The sequence below is a fragment of the Mauremys mutica genome, chromosome 11 (genome assembly GCF_020497125.1).
Source record: "Mauremys mutica isolate MM-2020 ecotype Southern chromosome 11, ASM2049712v1, whole genome shotgun sequence".
In the NCBI taxonomy this organism is placed as follows: Eukaryota; Metazoa; Chordata; order Testudines; family Geoemydidae; genus Mauremys; species Mauremys mutica.
Window position 1 is genome coordinate 76285185 of NC_059082.1, and position 22192 is coordinate 76307376.

Consider the following 22192-nt stretch of genomic DNA (forward strand, 5'->3'; position numbering starts at 1 on the left):
TAGGTCTTGGCTTGGGAAGATTCAGCTGAACTGGGCAGAAGTGCACCGGATGACTAAAGAAGAAACCAGTCTAACCCCTATACTAAGGAAACATGCTGCTGTTTTTGGAGATGATTTGGGAAGTATGAAGGGAATCACTGTGGCCTTGTCTACACTACAAGACTATTTCGAATCAACTTAGTTCGAATTTGTGGATTCGACCTTATGAAGTCGAATTTGTGTATCCATACTAAATACACTAATTCGAATTTCTGAGTCCACATTCACGGGGCCAGCGTCGACTTTGGAAGCGGTGCACTGTGGGAAGCTATCCCACAGTTCCCGCAGTCCCCGCTGCCCATTGGAATGCTGGGTAGAGCTCGCAATGCCTGCTGGGGGAAAAATGTGTCGAGGGTGGTTTTGGGTAACTGTCATCATTCAACCGTCACTCACAAACGCCCTCCCTCCCTGAAAGCGCCGGTGGGAAATCTGTTTGCGCACTTTTCTGGTCAGTGACAGCGCGGACGCCACAGCACTGCGAGCATGGAGCCCGCTGCGATCATCGCTGCACTTATGGCCGTTGTCAACTCCTCGCACCTTATCGTCCACCTCTGCAACAGTCAGCTGCTGAGAAATCGGGCGAGGAGGCTCCGGCAGCGCGGTGAGGAGAGTGGCGCAGACCTCTCAGAAAGCAGGGTATGCCGGGCAGTGGAGATCATGGTGGCAATGGGTCAAGTTCATGCTGTGGAACGGAGATTCTGGGCCCGGGAAACAAGCACGGACTGGTGGGACCGCATAGTGCTGCAGGTCTGGGATGACACAGAGTGGCTGCGAAACTTCAGGATGCGTAAGGGCACTTTCCTTGAACTGTGTGACTTGCTGTCCCCTGCCCTGAAGCGCCAGGACACCCGGATGCGAGCAGCCCTGAGTGTGCAGAAGCGAGTGGCCATAGCCCTCTGGAAACTTGCCACGCCAGACAGCTACCGGTCAGTAGCGAACCACTTTGGCGTGGGCAAATCTACCGTGGGGGTTGCTGTGATGCAAGTAGCCCACGCAATCGTTGAGCAACTGCTCTCAAAGGTGGTGACCCTGGGAAACATCCAGGACATCATAGATGGCTTCGCCGCGATGGGATTCCCAAACTGCGGTGGGGCTATAGATGGGACTCACATCCCTATCCTGGCACCGGCCCACCAGGCCAGCGATTACATTAACCGAAAGGGCTACTTTTCAATGGTGCTGCAAGGACTGGTGGACCATAGGGGACGTTTTACCAACATCAACGTCGGGTGGGCGGGCAAGGTTCATGACGCGCGTGTGTTCAGGAGCTCTGGTCTCTTTAGACTCCTCCAGGCAGGTACTTTCTTCCCGGACCACAAAATAACGGTTGGGGATGTGCAGATGCCTACAGTGATCCTCGGGGACCCAGCCTACCCGCTAATGCCCTGGCTCATGAAGCCCTATACAGGCGCCCTGGACAGAGAGAAGGAACTCTTCAACTACCGGCTGAGCAAGTGCAGAATGGTGGTGGAGTGTGCTTTCGGACGTCTCAAGGGGAGATGGCGGAGCTTACTCACTCGCTCGGACATCAGCGAAAAGAATATCCCCGTAGTTATTGCTGCTTGCTGTGTGCTGCACAATCTCTGTGAGAGCAAGGGCGAGGCCTTTTTGTCCGGATGGGAGGTTGAGGCAAATCGCCTGGCTGCAGTTTACGCTCAGCCAGACACCCGTGCCGAGAGAATATCCCAGCGGGAAGCGCTCTGTATCCGGGAGGCTTTGAAAGCAAGTTTCCTCGGAGAGCAGGGTAACCTATGACTCTCCACTTGCTTTCAAGAGAAACTGACCCTGGGCCTGTGTCAGTTTGTGTCGATTTGGATCTGCGGCTACATGCCACGTTCTCCAAGTTTCCCCCACTTCCAAAGCACGTTTTTAAGCAAATTAATTGTTACACTCATTATTAATAAATCTTTCTTTTACTTTGCATTTCTGTTCTGGTGTTGAGACATGGACGCATACTGTGCTGGGCACGGTGTGCACTGACGTACAGACCGCTTCCTCCATAGAGGACTGACATCCTCCTGCTCCTACATAGGTCTCTGGGGTGGGGGACGGATGACAGTGGTTCTGCATGAAGGGGAGGGTTTGCAGGAAGGGGCGAGTGGTGCCTTCTTTGCATAGGGGTTTGGATGACGGCAGTGGGCTGCGGGTTTCTGCGTGGGAAGGGGTGATGGGTGTGGGAGAAGGGTGACTATCTGTCCGTGGATGAGGGCTCTTGTTGGGGCTCAGGGCAGCGGATAGGCTCGTGGATCCGTTGCAAGTGCATCGTAAGGGCAGCCTGCCTTCACAGTAATGGCGTGGCAGGCGCTAGGACCCTGGACAAGCATACACATTACGAAATGATCAGGGGCAGCATACACAACACAGAATGACCCTGGTGCCTACTGACTGCAGTGTGTGTGTGCCCCGCAGTTGATCCTTTCCCCAAGTCTGTACCCTGGTACTGTAGGCTATACCGTGCAAGTATGAAACCCCTGTCCACCCCATACACCGAAAAATCCTCTGACAGGAAAGACATGACGGAAACAGTGATTAACAGCAAACATCTTTTATTAATCTAATAAACAGTGGGGGGATGAACCTTGGATTTGGGACTGGCTGAGCCTATAAGGGAAGCACTTCTACAAATTTCTAACGTGAGAAGTGCGGGGTACACGGCCGCTCTGCTCTGGTTCAGTGACAGTTCTCACGGCCTCTACCACCCCTCCGTCTTGTACTTTTGGGTGAGGGGGGGCCAGGACTTCTTGGCTGGGGAGGGCGATTGCAGAGACACTGCAGGGGGGCCCTGTCCTCCAGCCTGCGGTCCTGCAGGACATCAACAAGGCGACGAAGCGTGTCCGTTTGTTCCTTCATGAGACCAAGCAGCGTTTGGGTGGTCTGCTGGTCTTCCTGCCGCCACCTATCCTCACGTTCCATGAGTGTGCGATGCTGCTCACATAGGGTCTCCCTCCAGTGTTTCTGCTCTGCAGCCTCTGCTCGGGAGCAGGCCATCAGTTCAGCGAACATGTCGTCCCTAGTCTTCTTCTTTCGCCGTCTAATCATTGCCAGTCTCTGCGAGGGGGATGCCGGGGCAGTCCGGGAAGGAGCCGAAGCTGTGTGATGGGGAAAGTTAGTGATTTCCTTGTACAGATACATTTTGGCGAACAGTGAACACCGTCTAGTCAATTTCTATGAAGAAGACCGTACCGGACAACAAGTGTCACGTGGTCTCCAGAGAAGCACAACATTTTGGCCTACGCTCTGATTGGCTGCGCCATTGCACAGGAGAGCGGAGAAGTCGGGAGAGATAGCAGAATCCCTCTAGCAGAGAGTCCTGGTAAGCCTTACAGTACATTATGCTTATCAGTTAACGGATAGCTGTGCCGTCGTGCTAAAGGCAATCTGGAAATCAGATACTATGACCCTTTTGCAGCCACTCCCGACACTGCAGGGGAAAGATCAATGTATGCTTTTCCTGTGTGGCCTACAGCACGTGGCTGCTAAGCGCGGGGCTTTGTTATGCAAAGTATAAGTAAACCATTAAGAACAGTAACTATTCGCTAATTGCCCTAATTAGATGCAGCACTTCAGTAACGAGATTACCCTGAGGCGTGTCTCTCGAGTGCAGAAAGAAAGGATGTTAAGGGAAGCACTTCACCGACCGGGACCCTACGCGGCCATGCTGGTAGAGGCGATGGTTCCCCTGTATCTGAGGATGTCGTGGCGTGGAAGAGTGAGCTTCACCGGAGGACCAAATAAGGCACCTCTTCCTCGAAACCTCCTGCGGAGGGTATTTGAGGAACTGTTTGAAGCATTTGTGGAATTGTCCATGGAGGACTATTGTTCCATCCCAATCTGTGTAGACCTACTGTTCGTTTAGTTTCCCTTTAAAAACTTTTAGATATAGTATTTATAGATAGAATTTATATTTTTGGTATACATGTTTTCGAGCAAATAAATATTTTCTTGTTTATACGACTTACCGCCTGATCCTTCCCCTGACTCTGAGTCCGGGTTCACGGCCGGTGAGGGTTGGTAGGGGATCTCTGTGAGGGTGATGAAGAGATCCTGGCTGTCAGGGAAAGGGGCATTGTGTTCGCTGTCGCCTGCGCCTTCCTCCACGGACCCTTCGTCGTCTTGCCCATCGGCGAACATCGAGTAGGAACTGTCCTGGCTCACTATGCCATCCACTGAGTCCACGGTCACTGGTGGGACAGTGGTGGCAGACCCACCGAGAATGGCATGCAGTGCCTCGTAGAAGCGGCATGTCTGGGGCTGTGCTCCGGAGCGTCCGTTTGCCGCTCTGACTTTTTGATAGCCTTGCCTCAGGTCCTTGACTTTCACGCGGCACTGCATCGCATCCCGGCTGTATCCTTTCTGTGTCATGGCTTGGGAGACCTTCTCGAAGGTCTTTGCATTACGCTTGTTGGAGCGCAGCTCCGACAGCACAGACTCCTCGCCCCACACAGCGATCAGATCCTGGACTTCCCGGTCTGTCCATGCTGGGGATCTCTTTCTATTCTTGCATTGGGCTGACTCCTCTGCTGGAGAGCTCTGCATCGTTGCAGGTGCCGCGGAGCTCGCCCCGATGTCAAAGCAAGAAATGAGATTCTAACTGTCCAGACAGGAAAAGGATTTCAAATTTTCCCGGGTCATTTCCTGTGTGGCTGCTCAGAACATCCAAGCTCGGACTGCTGTCCAGAGCGTCAACAGAGTGGTGCACTGTGGGATAGCTCCTGGAGCTACTAAGTTCGATTTGCATCCACACCTAGCCTAATTCGAGCTAGCAAGTGCGAATTTAGCGTTACTCCACCTGTCGGGGTGGAGTACCAAATTCGAACTAAGGAGCCCCCTAGTTCGAATTAAATGGCTTCCTGGTGTGGACGGTTGAGCGATTAGTTCGAATTAACGCTGCTAAATTCGATTTAAGATCCTAGTGTAGACCAGGCCTGTGACATTGAACATTAAACCTGGCAGTCCACCAAAATATCTGAAAGCCCGAACTGTGCCATATGCCATCAGGCCAAAAGTTGAAGCAGACCTGGAGCGCCTGGTCACCAATGGAGTCCTAATACCAGTTACCCATAGCTCATGGGCCACTCCTATCGTTCCAATAGTGAAGAAAGATGGCTCTCTCCGGATTTGCGGTGATTTTAAAGTCACTGTCAACCCAGTGTTGTGTGCAGAGCAATACCCACTTCCCCGCATCGATGACCTCTTCGCAGGCCTGGCTGGGGGACAAAAGTTCAGTAAGATTGATCTGAGTCAAGCATATTTACAGATGCACGTCGATGAAAAGTCCCAAGAGCTGTTGACTATTGTGACTCATAAGGGGCTTTATCGATACTGTCGCCTGCCCTTCGGAATCACATCGGCTCCCGCCCTGTTCCAGAGGGCTATGGACCAGATCTTGTGTGGCTTGTCAGGAGTTCAGTGCTATCTGGATGATATCCTGGTCACTGGAAGAAATGAAGAGGATCACTTAAAGAATTTAGAGGCTACCCTACAAAGACTGGAAGAGTATGGCCTACGAGTTCGCAAAGACAAGTGTGAATTCTTCAAGCCCTCTGTTGAATATTTGGGACACATCATCGATTCTGCAGGTCTTCATAAGGCCCCTGCAAAAGTTAAAGCTATTGTGGAGGCTCCCCCACCTCGAAATGTAAGCCAGCTACGCTCATTTCTAGGACTACTGAACTATTATGGAAAGTTCATCTCACAGTTAGCCACACTGCTAAAACCACTTCATGAGCTCCTTGGGCAGAACAAGGCCTGGAAGTGGACTGAAGCCTGTGATGTTGCATTTAACAAAGCTAAGGATGCATTGTTAAATTCTGAAGTTCTAACGCACTTTGATCCATCCTTACCCCTGCAATTGGCCTGCGATGCTTCCCCTTATGGAGTGGGAGCGGTCGTGTCACACATTATGCCTTCGGGAGAAGAAAGACCTATTGCTTTTGCTTCACGCACTCTAAGCAAAGCAGAAACTAACTACGCCCAAATCGAACGTGAGGCATTAGGAATTGTTTTTGGAATTAGGAAGTTTCATCAGTACCTGTTTGGGCGAAAGTTTACTCTTCTTACAGACCATCAACCTCTGACATCAGTTTTTGGACCCTACACAGGCATTCCCCCATTAGCTGCTAGTCGTATGCAACGTTGGGCATTGATACTTTCTGCACACACATATGAAATCAAATATCGGAAATCCACTCTGCACGGCAATGCAGATGGCCTCTCGAGGTTGCCTTTACCGGTCAAACATCAAGATAGTGCCCAAAAGGAAATCTTCTACTTTGAACAGGTAGAGAATACACCCATCACTGCTACTCAGATAAAGAAGGCAACCCGCGTTGACCCAGTATTATCCCAAGTTATGGACCTGGTGATGCATGGAAAATCTCGACAAACCTCTCCGGTCTCACCCGACCTTGTTCCCTACATGTCCAAGCGGACGGAGTTATCGGTCCAATCTGGTTGTTTGTTGTGGGGGAGGCATGTCATTATTCCACCACCCCTGAGATCACAGATGTTAGAACAGCTACATTCCGGTCACTGTGGAATAGTGCGCATGAAGGAAATTGCACGAAGCTATTTTTGGTGGCCTAGATTGGACAGTGCTATTGAAGAGAAGGCAAAAGCTTGTATGTCATGTCAGAGTGTAAGAAATGCACCCCAGTGGGCACCCCTACACCCATGGGACTGGCCTGAAAACCCGTGGCAACGTATTCACGTTGACTTTGCTGGCCCCCTTGAAGGAAGCATGTTCTTGGTGGCAGTAGATGCCCATTCTAAATGGCCAGAAGTCTCTATAATGCAGTCCACTACTGCAGAGAGTACTATCCAAAAACTACGAGGACTCTTTAGTCGTTTTGGTCTGCCAGAACAACTTGTGAGCGACAATGGACCGCAGTTCGTCTCTCAGGAGTTTCAAAATTTTATGAAGGCAAATGGGATACACCACATCACGTCAGCACCATATCATCCGTCCACCAACGGATTAGCTGAAAGATTTGTGCAGACAATGAAAAACGCTTTGAAATCAGCAAAGGGACAACACTCCATTCAAAAGCGTCTGGATACCTTCTTACTTTCCTATAGAAACACACCTCATGCTACGACCCAGGCTTCCCCAGCCTTTCTAATGATGGGACGACAGCTGCGCACTTGCTTTGATCTGCTGAAACCTTCTGAACCCAGACAAACTGTGCAACATCAGCAGCAATATCAAGTAATCAGACGGGCACCCAGAGCAAAAGACCGAACCTTTAGCCCAGGGCAGCCAGTTTTGGCTCAGAATTATACTTCCAGAGCTAAATGGGTCCCGGCCACAGTCATCACTCAAACAGGACCTGTTTCCTATACAGTCCGGACTGCAGAGAATCTTACCTGGCGGCGACATGTAGATCAGCTGTTGCCAGGTCATGCCAGTCTTCAGGACCCATCTGCAGTTGAGGGGTCTGACTTCACCCCTCCTGGTGAGACACCGAATCATGAGTCACCTGTTCCTGACTGTTCTCCTCCATTACTGCCGGCAGCTGAGATACCCCTTTGCCCAGCACGAGCTGATACCACCTCCTCACCTATTCGTGCTGCGGACCCTGAGCCCCTAGTACTTTCGGGTGCAACAACACCAGAAGTTCGCCGTAACCCACCTAGAGACAGAAGGCCTCCTCATCGGCTGGATCTTTAGTTAGGGCGAACCCACGGTTATGGGGCAAAATAATCCCCAGGGTTTAGTCAGGAATGGAGGCAGTCTACCCTCCTTCTCTAGTTTAGTGTGTGTTTTATTTAGGGGATGTTCTTATTAGGGCGGGGAGGAATATGTTGTGTATTTGGTTGTCATGGGTTTTGTTACTATGGCAACTGAGTTAGACTATTAAGGGATAGCTCAGCCGGTTTCAACCGGCTGAGTGAGCTCTCTGTTTCTGTAAATAAAATGGAGGTTTTGGTTAGCTGTCTGCTCTCTGGCCTCAAGTGATTGCTTCCTACACCGGCTGCCCCTAGGACATAACATCAGGGGCTATCCTTATGAGGAGATTCTCAAACAAGAAGAAGAATCTCTTTGAACGAGGTGCATTAGAGCTCTGGTACCTCTTCAGCTTTAGGGGAAGGACTTTTACTCAATGTACTTCCTAGTACCCAAAAAGGATGGCTGGATACCCATTGTCATTCTCCACTGTCTCAACCATTTTATTTCCCATGATAACACGGGCACATACCATCCCTAGAAAAGGACATGTGGGTTGCAGCTCTTGATATGAAGGGCATGTACTTTCAGGAGGACATTCACCCTGCCCCCAAATGTTTACTCAGGTTCATGGTAGGATTCGACACTTTAAATACAGAGTAATTGGAGTCTTTGCACAGTATTGTCTTAACACAAATGATCCTGAATGAGCAACTTACCTTATGCAGGTTAGAAATTCTTTCTTTGTATAATGCTAATTATGTATGCAGAGCATTGTAGTGACTTTGCATACACTAGTTCATCTTACATATTTATAGATGAACCTTATAACTTTGTGGCATGAGATAGACACGTCACAATGAAAAACAAATCAATACTGGCTGATTGAAGTAAGGATATTGGATAATACACATCAGCATGCATCAAGTCTGAACTAGTAGATCTGAACTTCAGACATCATTTTTCCCCCTTGTTTTTTTTTTTTTTTTTTTTTAATTTTTGTTAATTAGAACAAGACTCCTTGGATCCCATCCACTGCCTTTGTCCCAAATTTGGTGATCTTGGAAGTTGAAGCAAATGTTATGTAGCTTAACATAAAAAAGGGTTTTTGAGCAGTAGCATGATCTAGTTTTCTACGTGGCAATCTCAGTATTTTGATGTGTTTTTAATTTTAGAGGGCCACAGTTTAATTTGCCTATATATAAAAGAGGCTAAATCGGTAGATTCTTAAGGCTCTGGTAACATATTTTGAATAGAAATTAGTCTTTCCAACAGCTTTTCTTTTAAAATGAGCATGTTTTTTCCCCCAAATTTGCCTTCTATTGGCATCTTTATGGCCACACTTATAAAAAGCCTTTCTCCAGTGCTCAATTTGTGCCAGGGTTTGTCAGGGCTGAGCCCTGGTACCTCTAGGCTTAGCAGTTTATATCCTGGCACCTCTGGGTATGCCATGTCAGTTATGAAAGTAAAAAATTGCTTGAGACCTGGGACCTAATTGCTTGAACTCTGGCATGTCTTTCATTACAAATTAAGCACTGCCTTTCTCCTGCAGCCACACTGTCTTTTAACTTACATGGTGCATTAAAAAGAAAATGGAAATTGGAAAAAGTCTTCTAATGAACTAAACTTCAACTTGCAGTTCTGCATAGATCTTTGGTCAAGGTTTTGTCCTTGAATCCCAAGATCTCACAATCACTCTGGCTGAGTGAGCCCTTATGTTCTGGAACAGAAGCTTTTTAGGTTTCTTTGATACATGTCACTATCCATCTTGCAATGGAAATCTTCTAGGCAGCTATTCTCTACTTGGCTGTTCCATTCAAAACAAATAGGCTGTCCATCTTTCTAAATTACTTGCAGAAACTTTAAGTGCCCTGCTGGCATCCAGACAATGGAAATTCCTTTTCTCTTGTGGTTTAGAATGCGTACAAAATGAAAGCAAAATAATCTCTTGATCACTGTAAAAATGCTGTTCATTTTTGGGATTAAGTTATATTTGGATCAACTTTCTGCTTATGAATTCTGAAAGTATTATGTTTCTGTCTCTAGCAGAAAATGCTGAAGCTTTGGTAAATGTGGAGAACATAACATAAAATGACCTTTTTTCGACAGCTGAATGGATAATCATGATTTAAAAAAATAAAAATCTGTTTTTTGGATTACAATATTTTTTAAAAATATGTAATCATTTTTATTTATATTTTGATGATTCTCTATGTTCTTCCTATCTCATAGTCTTAAATCACTGAAGTAGATGTTTTGTAATTGTTTCTTTAGTTCCTTATTTTAGAATTTCAGATTTTATATGGCAGCATTTTCTGCTAAATTTCATACATAAAATGCTTATATCTTCTAAAAAAAAGTCTGGGCCTTTATTTATATCTTTTCTGTGAGAACCACATAAACTCAAACCCAAAATTGATAAGCAAATATCCCATGCTATATTTTCAGCCTACATGACCTTTTGATATATTGAACTTCCAGTTGTCAAGAAATCTGACGAGATTCAACCTGGATATGTACCTTTATCAGCATTTACAGTTTGAAGTCAATGGGACTTGTGCTCCTATGTCACTTGAGTGCTTTTCAAAAATCCACTCTCAGGTGCCTAAATATGGGCTAAAGAGCCTAACTTTAGGTGTCTTGTGGGGTTGTCAGTCAATTAAAAAAATTAATTGCGATTAATCATGCTGTTAAACAATAATAGAATACCATTTATTTAAATATTTTTGGATGTTTTCTACTTTTTCAAATATATTTATTTCAATTATAACACAGAATACAAAGTGTACAGTACTCCACTTTATATTTATTTTGATCACAAATATTTGCACTATAAAAAAACAAAAGAAATAGTATTTTTCAATTCACCTAATGTAAGTACTGTAGTGCAATCTCGATATCAAGAAAGTTGAACTTACAAATGTTGAATTATGTACAGAAAAATAACTGCATTCAAAAATAAAGCAATGTAAAACTTTAGAGCCTACAAGTCCACTCAGTCCTACTTCAGTCAGTCTCTCAGACAAACAAGTTTGGTTACAATTTGCTGCCCACTTCTTGTTTACAATGTCACTTGAAAGTGAGAACAGGCGTTCTCATGGCACTGTTTTAGCCGGCGTCGCAAGATATTTACGTCCCAGATACGCTAAAGATTCATATGTCCCTTCATGCTTCAACCACCATTCCATACAACATGCATCCATGCCGATAACAGGTTCTGCTCAATAACAATCCAAAGCAGAGTGGACCAATGCATGTTCATTTTCATCATCTGACTCAGATGCCACCAGCAGAAGGTTGATTTTCTTTTTTGGTGGTTTGGGTTCTGTAGTTTCCGCATCTGAGTGTTGTTCTTTAAGACTTCTGAAAGCATGCTCCACACCTTGTCCCTCTCATATTTGGATGGCACTTCAGATTTTTAAACCTTGGGTGGAGTGCTGTAGCTATTTTTAGAAATCTCACACTGGTACCTTCTTTGTGTTTTGTAAATCTGCATTGAAAGTGTTCTTAAAACGAACATGTGCTGGGTCGTCATCCTAGACTGCTGTAACATGAAATATATGGCAGAATGTGAGTAAAACCGAACAGAAGACATACAATTCACCTGCAAGGAGTTCAGTCACAAATGTAATTAACACATTATTTTTTTAAAGAGCATCATCAGCATGGAAGTATGTCTTCTGGAATGGTGGCCTATACATGAAGGGGTATACAAATGTTTAGCGTATCTGGCACGTAAATACCTTGCAATGCCGGCTACAAAAGTTCCATGTGAATGCCTGTTCTCACTTTCAGGTGACATTGTGAATAACAAGCGAGCAGCATTATCTCCTGTATATATAAACAAACTTTTTTTCTTAGCGATTGCCTGAACAAGAAATAGCAGTGAGTGGACTTATAAGCACTAAAGTTTTACATTGTTTTGTTTTGAGTGCAGTTATGTAACAAACAAAATCAATATTTGTAAGTTACACTTTCACAATAAAAAGATTGCACTACAGTACTTTTATGAGGTGAATTGTTTATCATTTTTACAGCGGAAATATTTGTAATCAAAATAATAATATAAAGTGAACACTGTATACTTTGTGTTCTGTGTTGTAAGAGAAATCAACATATTTGAAAATGTAGAAAAACATCCAAAATATTTAATACATTTCAATTTGCATTCTATTGTTTAACAGTGCAATTAATCGTGATTAATTTTTTTATCGTGATTAATTTTTTTGAATTAATCACGTGAGTTAACTGCGATTTATTGACAGCCCTAAAAAATGGCCTATTGTGTGTGTGTGTGTGTGTGTCTGTGTTTTTAAATTTTTTTTATATATATAACCTCATTAATGTATTGGAAGTCTAAATAACTTTTCACTGTTAACGCTGAAGCAATTGGAAGTCTACATAGCTTTTCATTGTTAATACTGAAGCAATTTTGTTTTGAAATTACAGAGATTTTATACCTCTAAGAAGGAAGTTTTTAATAAAGATGCCATTTTAGTCTCATAATTTTGCAATCACATATGTTCATATTTTAAAACCATGAATTATCCCATGTAAGTCAATCGGACTAATCACATGAGTAAAGTTACATTCCTGTTTAAGTGTTTGCACAATCAGGGACTTAATTTTCAATATAATATTTATTCCCTTTAGCAGTTTCGGAAAATTCAAATACGATTCCCTAGCAGTAATGGCATTTGAAAACAGTGTTTATAATTTAGTTCCCTATAAATATGCAATAATTTTCAAATTAGACAAACTTCAAACTGATTGAAATCACCTTGATTTCAGTGTCTCCATCATGTTTGATTGATTAAGGGTGTCAATTAGAGATTAAAATGGAGTCTTGTCGATGCTCAAGCATCGACAGATTTTTTTTCTGACTGGCCATAAGGTACTTGCTGGTCTCAGAAATGTCAAGTTATCTAGACAGTGGTATGGCATTTGCATGTGTATGGATATGAATATTTTTGATTTACTGGTAATGCCATTAGTTTCTTGGTGCCAGAGATAAAACAAATGGCATATTTTGTATTGGTAGTGTTCTTTACCCACTCCAAACCTCAGAAAATGTAGATGAATGGGTCAGGTTGGAACATGTTTTTAGACTTCCTCCAAATCCACTGAGACTGCAAACTGTCAAGATTGGACAACTAAGGAGTTAGAGTGCAGCATCTGCTTTAAAACTTATGATTTAATAGAATCATAGAATTGTAGGACTGGAGGGGACCTCGAGAGGTCATCTAGTTCAGTGTGGTGTACTCATGGCAGGACTAAGTATTATTTAGACCATCCCTGACAAGTGTTTGTCTAACCTGCTCTTTAAAATCTCCTATTATGGAGATTCTACAACCTTTCTAAGCAATTTATTTCAGTGTTTAACCACCTTAGAATCATAGAATCATAGAATCTCAGGGTTGGAAGGGACCTCAGGAGGTCATCTAGTCCAACCCCCTGCTCAAAGCAGGACCAAACCCAACTAAATCATCCCATCCAGGGCTTTGTCAAGCCTGACCTTAAAAACCTCTAAGGAAGGAGATTCCACCACCTCTCTAGGTAACCCATTCCAGTTCTTCACCACCCTACTAGTGAAAAAGTATTTCCTAATGTCCAACCTAAACCTCCCCCTCTGCAACTTGAGACCATTACTCCTTGTTCTGTCATCTTCTACCACTGAGAACAGTCTAGATCCATCCTCTTTGGAACCCCCTTTCAGGTAGTTGAAAGCAGCTATCAAATCCCCCCTCATTCTTCTCTTCTGCAGGCTAAACAATCCCAGTTCCCTCAGCCTCTCCTCATAAGTCATGTGCTCCAGCCCCCTAATCATTTTTGTTGCCCTCCGCTGGACTTTCTCCAATTTATCCACATCCTTCTTGTAGTGTGGGGCCCAAAACTGGACACAGTACTCCAAATGAGGCCTCACCAGTGCTGAATAGAGGGGAATGATCACATCCCTCGATCTGCTGGAAATGCCCCTACTTATACAACCCAAAATGCCATTAGCCTTCTTGGCAACAAGGGCACACTGTTGACTCATATTCAGCTTTTCGTCCACCGTAACCCCTAGGTCCTTTTCTGCAGAACTGCTGCCCAGCCATTCGGTCCCTAGTCTGTAGCAGTGCATGGGATTCTTCCATCCTAAGTGCAGGACTCTGCACTTGTCCTTGTTGAACCTCATCATATTTCTTTTGGCCCAATCCTCTAATTTGTCTAGGTCCCTCTGTATCCTATCCCTACCCTCCAGCGTATCAACCACTCCTCCCAGTTTAGTGTCATCTGCAAACTTGCTAAGGGTGCAGTCCACACCATCCTCCAGATCGTTAATGAAGATATTGAATAAAACCGGCCCCAGCACCGACCCTTGGGGCACTCCACTTGATACCGGCTGCCAACTAGGCATGGAATCATTGATCACTACCCGTTGAGCCCGACCATCTAGCCAGTTTTCTATCCACCTTACCGTCCATTCATCCAGCCCATACTTCTTTAACTTGCTGGCAAGAATACTGTGGGAGACTGTATCAAAAGCTTTGCTAAAGTCCAGAAACAGCACATCCACTGCTTTCCCCTCATCCACAGAGCCGGTTATCTCGTCATAGAAGGCAATTAGGTTAGTCAGGCATGACTTGCCCTTGGTGAATCCATGCTGACTGTTCCTGATCACTTTCCCCTCCTTTAAATGGTTCAGGATTGATTCCTTGAGGACCTGTTCCATGATTTTTCCAGGGACTGAGGTGAGACTGACTGGCCTGTAGTTCCCTGGATCTTCCTTCTTCCCTTTTTAAAAGATGGGCACTACATTAGCTTTTTTCCAGTCATCCGGGACCTCCCCCGATCACCATGATTTTTCAAAGATAATGGCCAATGGCTCTGCAATCTCATCGGCCAACTCCTTTAGCACCCTCGGATGCAGCGCATCCGGGCCCATGGACTTGTGCTCATCCAGCTTTCCTAAATAGTCCCGAACTACTTCTTTCTCCACAGAGAGCTGGTCACCTCCTCCCCATACCGTACTGCAGAGTGCAGCTGTCTGGGAGCTGACCTTGTCTGTGAAGACAGAGGCAAAAAAAGCATTGAGTACACTAGCTTTCTCCACATCCTCTGTCACTAGGTTCCCTCCCTCATTCAGCAAGGGGCCCACACTTTCCTTGACTTTCTTCCTGTTGCTAACATACCTAAAGAAACCCTTCTTGTTACTCCTAACATCTCCGGCTAGCTGCAACTCCAAGTGTGATTTGGCCTTCCTGATTTCACACCTGCATGCCTGAACAATACTTTTATACTCCTCCCTGGTTATTTGTCCAATCTTCCACTTCTTGTAAGCTGTTCTTTTGTGTTTAAGACAAGCAAGGATTTCACTGTTAAGCCAAGCTGGTCGCCTGCCATATTTACTTTTCTTCCTACACATCGGGATGGTTTGTTCCTGCAACCTCAATAAGGTTTCTTTGAAATACAGCCAGCTTTCCTCGACTCCTTTCCCCGTCATGTTGTTCTCCCAGGGGACCTTGCCCATCAGTTCCCTGAGGGAGTCGAAGTCTGCTTTTCTGAAGTCCAGGGTCTCTGTTCTACTGCTTTCCTTTTTTCCTTGTGTCAGGATCCTGAACTTGACCATCTCATGGTCACTGCCTCCCAGGTTCCCATCCACTATTGCTTCCTCTACTATTTCTTCCCTGTTTGTGAGCAGCAGGTCAAGAAGAGCTTTTCCCCTAGTTGGTTCCTCCAGCACTTGCACCAGGAAATTGTCCCCTACACTTTCCAGAAACTTCCTAGATTGTCTGTGCACTGCTGTATTGCTCTCCCAGCAGATATCGGGGTGATTAAAGTCACCCATGAGAACCAGGGCCTGTGATCTAGCAACTTCTGTTAGTTGCTGGAAGAAAGCCTCGTCCACCTCATCCCCCTGGTCCGGTGGTCTGTAGCAGACTCCCACCACAACATTACCCTTGTTGTTCATACTTCTAAATTTAATCCAGAGACACTCAGGTTTTTCTGCAGTTTCATACTGGAGCTCTGAGCAGTCATACTGCTCTCTTACGTACAACGCAACTCCCCCACCTTTTCTGCCCTGCCTGTCCTTCCTGAACAGTTTATATCCATCCATGACAGTACTCCAATCATGTGAGTTATCCCACCAAGTCTCTGTTATTCCAGTTACATCATAATTCCCTGACTGTGCCAGGACTTCTAGTTCTCCCTGCTTGTTCCCCAGGCTTCTTGCGTTTGTGTATAGGCACTTAAGATAACTCGCTGATTGTCCCGCTTTCTCGGTCTGAGACAGGAGTCCTCCCCTCTTGCAGTCTCCTGCTTGTGCTTCCTCCCGGTATCCCACTTCCCCACTTACCTCGGGGCTTTGGTCTCCTTCCCCCGGTGAACCTAGTTTAAAGCCCTCCTCACTAGGTTAGGAAGTTTTTTCTAATGTCCAATGTAAACTGCCCTTGCTGCAGTTTAAGCCCATTGCTTCTTTTCCTTTCCTCATAGGTTAAGGAGAATATTTTTTTCTTACCTTCTCCTTGTAACCACCCTCTATGTACTTGAAAACTGTTCTCACACCCCCTCTCAGTCTTTTCTTCTCCAGACTAAACAAACCAATTTTTTTTCAATCTTCCCTCATAGGTCATATTTTCTAGACTTCTAGTCATTTTTATTACTTTTTTTCTGGACTTCTTCTGATTTGTCCACATTTTCTTGCAATGTGGTGTCCAGAACTGGACACAATACTCCAGTTGAGGCCTAATCAGCGTGGAGTAAAGCAGAAGAATTGCTTCTCATGTCTTGCTTACAACATGCCTGCTGATACATCCCAGACTCAGGTTTGCTTTGTTGACTCATATTTAACTTGTGATCCACTATGGCCTGCAGATCCTTTCCCACCGTATTCCTTGCTAGTCAGTCATTTCTCATTTTGTATGTGTGCAACTTATTGTTCCTTTCTAAATGGAGTACTTTGCATTTGTCCTAATTGAATTTCATCCTATTTTCTCCAGTTTGTCCAGATCATTTTGAATTTTAATCCTATCCCCCAAAGCATTTGCTATCCCTCTCAGCTTGGTATTGTCCACAAACTTTATAAGTGTACTCTCTATGTCAATATCTAAATAATTGATCAAGATATTGAACAGAACCAGACCCAGAATTGATCCCTGAGGGACCCCACTCAATATGGCCTTCCAGCTTGACTGTGAACCACTGATAATTACTCTCTGGGAACGGTCTTGCAACCAGTTATGCACCCACTTTATAGTAGCTCCATCTAGGTTGTATTTCCCTAGTTTGTTTGTGAGAAGGTCATGAGAGACAGTATCAAAAGCCTTCCTAAAATCAAGATATACCACATCTACCACTTCCTCCCTATCTACAAGGCTTGTTACCCTGTCAAAGAAAGCTATTAGGTTGCTCTGACATGATCTGTTCTTGACAAATCTGTGCTGACTGTTACTTATCACCTTATTATCTTCTAGGTGTTTTCATGAAGTAGACTTTCTTTAGGTACCAGAACTACCTGGAGTCCTCTCAAGCTTTCTTGGAAATGAGGAAGATTGACTTACACACATTTATCTCTTTCTTCACAGGGCACCAAACATATATTTAATGCTAGAAAAATCTTTATGGCTGGGGCATTGCTGTCCATATTTCAGCTCTGTTTGAGAGGGTATTCTGTAATGAGGCCTTAACATGGCAATAAGGAAAATGACTCTGAGTAAATGACCACTGCATAAAAGATAATGCCTGGCTAAATTTGGAGATTGCCTCCAGGGGCCAGCTTGGATTCATGGATCCACAGATACTCAGAAGTACTTAGGGAAGTATAGGAAGAATGACTTCTCTCCTACATCTGTTACCACTGAGGTTTGGAACTGATGATAACAAAACTTGAATTCATATTCCCTTTGTCTGAGACTGAATAAGTTCTGTTCTTATGATGTTTCTGGCAGAAGGTTGTAGAAGAAAAATATTCCTGAGATTAAGAGTCTTTCCAGTCCCGAATAGCAGATGCCTTTCATAGGGAGACTGGTTAGTCATTTTTGTAAACCAAGATCTGAGCAATAAAATTTGGCAGGCATAAGCACTAGTCTATGTGATCAAGAGTCACATCACTCCCCAGTGGCTCCCCACGGCACTGTGAATGAAGTTCAAAAATCTTGTCCTTGCTTTTAAGGTTCTACATCATAAAGTTCCTGTCAAGAGCTCTTTCCCTGTCTGTTTAGCATTCTTCCCCTTAACCTCCTGACATGCAGCCAATTCCCCAGTTACACCAACCTGGATTCCTGTTTCATATGCTTCCATAAAAGGCTTTTGCCTTCTTTCATGCTGCCACTTGCTCATGAATCACCGTTCCAAAATATTTTGGAGCCTTTTGCCTCATTCAGATCACTTCTAAAAGCATATTATTGGAGCATTATCTAGAAAAAAGACCCATGTTTACACTCAAAACACAAACTAACAAAAATATGTTGAACCCACATTACCTATGTATACCTAAACCCAAAGACTGTGGAATTGGCTCTCTAATCATCTCCTTCTTAATCTCTCCTTCCCAATGTATGTTACAGCCTCACTTGTCTGTTCCATCATCCTGACTGTAATAATTTTGGGACAGGGAAGTGTCTCTCTTTTTTCTTCCTTTGCAGCATATGGGAGTATTTATTATTATTTTATTATCTAACACTTATATTGTGATAGCATCTAAAAGCCACAACCAGGCATTGTATAAACATATAATGAATGACAATCACTGCTCCAAAGAGTTTACAGTCCCAAAAGACAAGACCTAGCAGGTGGATGAGATAAACAAGCAGACTGGGGTGGGGAAAATGAGGTAGCAAATACATATTTATGGATGCAGTGAAATAACTAACAATAGTTATGGTATAGTTGTGATGTCAAATTTAACCATTACCAGAATCTGATGGTATCTGAATTCAAGGGGACAATTTGCCATTTTAAGACTGTGGATGCTTCTGAAACTGAAAACCTGCCTAAATCACAAAGCCATCCTTCCATCCCTTCATGAGGACTTGATGGTGTAGGTTCCATTGTTGAAATAGCAGCATCCACCTTTGGAGCTACTGACCAGAACCTGAATTGGGAAATGGGAAAGAGAGAGAGATGGACTTTCCCTGAATATAACATCAACAAAATGCATTTACACTGACATGATCAATAACCACAGGATGCAGGTGGAAATCACAATTAACGGTTAAGTGTGGAGGCAGTAAATTAATTTAATTATGAGGGATCATACATATCCAACCAAGGATGCTGCTCCAAAGAAATCTGAAGACTATAGATAGGTTGCTCAGCCATTGCCCCTCTTACAAAAGTGTGGAAAAACCATGGCATCTTGAAATTTATGGGGGTTCGACTAATGAAAAGCTTAGTTTTTTTCCATAGTGACTTATTGATGTGGTTCCTGGGAAACTAATGCTTCTGACAAGAAGAAAATTGAAGTCATTGTGATGCAGTGGTGGTGAGGACTCTTGCATCTCTTTTGGACAGAAAAAGCAAACAAATGCTTGTTAGAAGTATTATTAGAGAGAAATGAACTCTGCTGTTGGAAATCAACAAATGCAAACTTACGTACTTTGGTCACATCAGGAATAGAAATGGAAATAACCTTGAGAAAGTTATCATGGAAAGCATGGTGATGGGTCATCATAATAGGGGACAGCCAGCAGAGAGGTGGATAGATGGTTTGCAGCAGATCACTGGGAAGTCAGCTGAGTGTGTGACGTTAGAGATGGATTGAGAATGCTTCCAAAATTCTACTATGTCACTAGTATTCAGACCTAAATAAATAGGCTTTACCCTTAAATTGAAGAGCCTAGAGCTAAAATTTTTGACCTGTTTGAAAATTGGATGTTAGAGGAACTGAGATATCTCCTCCTTTTTTAAAAGAAAAGGTTTAGTAGGTTTCTAAGACACTTTTAAAATGTGCTCATAATCCACTAGAGCAGTGGGTCTCAAACTTTTTTACAGTCGACCCCTTTCACATCGCAAGCCTCTGAGTGCAATCCCCCTAATAAGTTAAACATACCATTTAATATATTTAACACCATTATAAATGCTGGAGGCAAGCGGGGTTTGGGGTGGGGGTTGACAGTCGCGACCCCCCATGTAATGACCTTGTGACCGCCTGAGGGGTCCCGACCCACAGTTTGAGAACCCCTGCACTAGAGAGTAACAGAATGGTCCCCCCAAAGTGTGGGAAACTAATTCTCTCTTGTACATCCAGTTGCATTTAGGAGTTCCATTCCTGTGCTGGGTATTTGGTAGGTGAATGGGGTTGGAAAGGAATAAGACCAATGGCTTGAGTCTGCTGCATTGGGTTATAAGTTGTGTAACAATTCCCTGCCATGCTATACTTGCTTCAAGTGTAAGCAGATATCTGCATCATTTTAGACCATATACTGCAAAGATTTCATGGTAGGTTTGTTCCAGAAAGTGTGTCTCTACTTGCCCTGCTTGACAAATGGTGAGACAGTAGATCCAGAGTTAGAAGCTACCGCTTAGGTGGGTTTAGATGATTTCTTCTTTGTAACCTTTAAAGGGTTTTCTTTCTTCCGGCCAACAATCATACTAGAAGAGTTTTCATTCTGATACACAAATAAATCTGAGAAAAGGACGTCAAAGCAGCACACTTCTAATCCACTCAATCTGTTCTACTGGCAGGAAAACTAGCTCTGCAGTCCTGGCCTTGTGCAGATGAAGACAGGAAAAATGGGTGTTTTAATTTTGACTCCATTTAAAACACAAGGGGAAGAAATCAATATTGGCCAAACAGAAAATTACAAAATATTTTAGAAAAAGTAAAATAAATTTTAGCTTGTAAGAGCTATAAACTATGAAGAAAAAATAACAATAAAAATGACTTGTCAATGTCCAATTAAGTCAGACTCTATTTTTTGTGGTTTATAGTGTTCAGCTTTAGTCTTCTGCTTAGCAAAAGAGAAAAAAAATTAGTCACATTTGATCACTGAAACTTGTTGATTTTAATTTATTGATTGTGGGCTACCTTACCTAGAAATATATGTGTATTTAGTAGTAATTATGATACAGTAATCATAGCTGGTGACTCAGTTCTATATTTATTTTAAAAAATGACTTTCCCCACCTTCCTCATTTTCATTGCATCTGATTCTTGTCATGGATTTTGTGTGTGTGTGTGTGTGTGAGAGAGAGAGAGAGAGAGAAAATGAACACCTTTTCCTCTAATGGAATAACATTTTAAAGATTAAAATTCAGCAGTATTATTTTTCCTTATCTTTTCATAAAGTGTTTCATTAATCCTGCCATAAGATCTCCAGAGGTGACCGGAGGGAATATGTCCTTTGATTAATATTTGTTTAATGCAGGATTATCTATATTACTCAGATGTTTTATTCATATTAAAATTGTGCCTATCACCTCATTTTCAGGTTGACTAGTCGGATATAGTTGAATGAAGAAGATGAACAATTAGTAGACTAAGTGACTTTTTAAGTGTGCTGAGGAGCAGAACAAATACAATATATAATGCACCTTGTCTGCTCCAGTACTCTTATGAGTTAAGTTGGTCACATAGTATAGTAAAAGATGTTTCCATACCTGAATTTTAATGTTGTTGGAAAGCTTTCCCAATGCCATTATTTAGATTTCTGTTTTGTTATAGCACCTCTGGGAAAAGTATTAGACTTTTCTTGCCTTATGGATGAAGGTAAATTGAGTTGAGGGAAAAACTCAAATCAATACTACTAAGCAAAATGTTGAGTCTAGTTAGTCTTATCATAAATGGATCATAAGACTGAAAGTTTGCCATACAATTCAAATATTTCATTCTTGGATATAGTCCAGGATGTATCATGGGATCATTGATAATTTGAGAGAGTGCAAGTCATTTATCCATTTTTGCTCATGGGAAAGAGGTGCAAGATGTGCATGAGGCAATGTCAAATGTTAGAGTAGGATGTAGAAACTCATCACAAAATTTAAGAGTGGATAGGACACTCTTCTTAATGCATGACCTATTTTTGGAAATAGATAGTAACTTTTTCATCCATAACAGAGGATATGTTATAACTCTGCCTTTCTCTTTGTGTCTCACAGATACATCATCCCAACCTTGCAAAGGTCCCATGCTGGGTTTTATCAATGTGTGGTGCGGAACAGGATGGGGGCACTCTTGCAAAGGAAATCTGAAGTTCAAGTGGCATGTATGTGTTATCTTGTAACTTATTAACAAACCAATTAAGTTCTTATGTGCAGGAAGAACAATATAGCAATAATGTTTGTCAATTTATTCTAGGTATGTCTTGAGATAAGTCATATGTTTAAAAAGTATTATATTGCAAGAATTTTCACATTGACAGTGGTTGCCATCAGGTAGCAAAGTTCGAACTGTCGCAATGTGAAATATTTGTAGCAAGTATTGAATCACTCAAACCAAGACTGGATTAGAAGCTTGCTATGTTTTATCTTCCAAACCCCATGGGTCTTTTTGCACAACCAGTA

At 43.3% G+C, this 22192-nt stretch overlaps 1 protein-coding gene across 17 annotated transcripts in view; it reads left to right on the forward strand.

Moving 5' to 3' along the window:
* SDK1 (sidekick cell adhesion molecule 1) overlaps window positions 1-22192 on the forward strand; it is a 664468-nt gene that overhangs the window by 255046 nt on the left and 387230 nt on the right. For all 17 annotated transcript variants that reach the window (XM_044979056.1, XM_044979053.1, XM_044979052.1 and 14 more), the window contains one exon: window positions 21788-21894. In XM_044979056.1, coding sequence (XP_044834991.1) covers window positions 21788-21894 — 107 coding nt within the window. The remainder of the gene's footprint in view (window positions 1-21787; window positions 21895-22192) is intronic.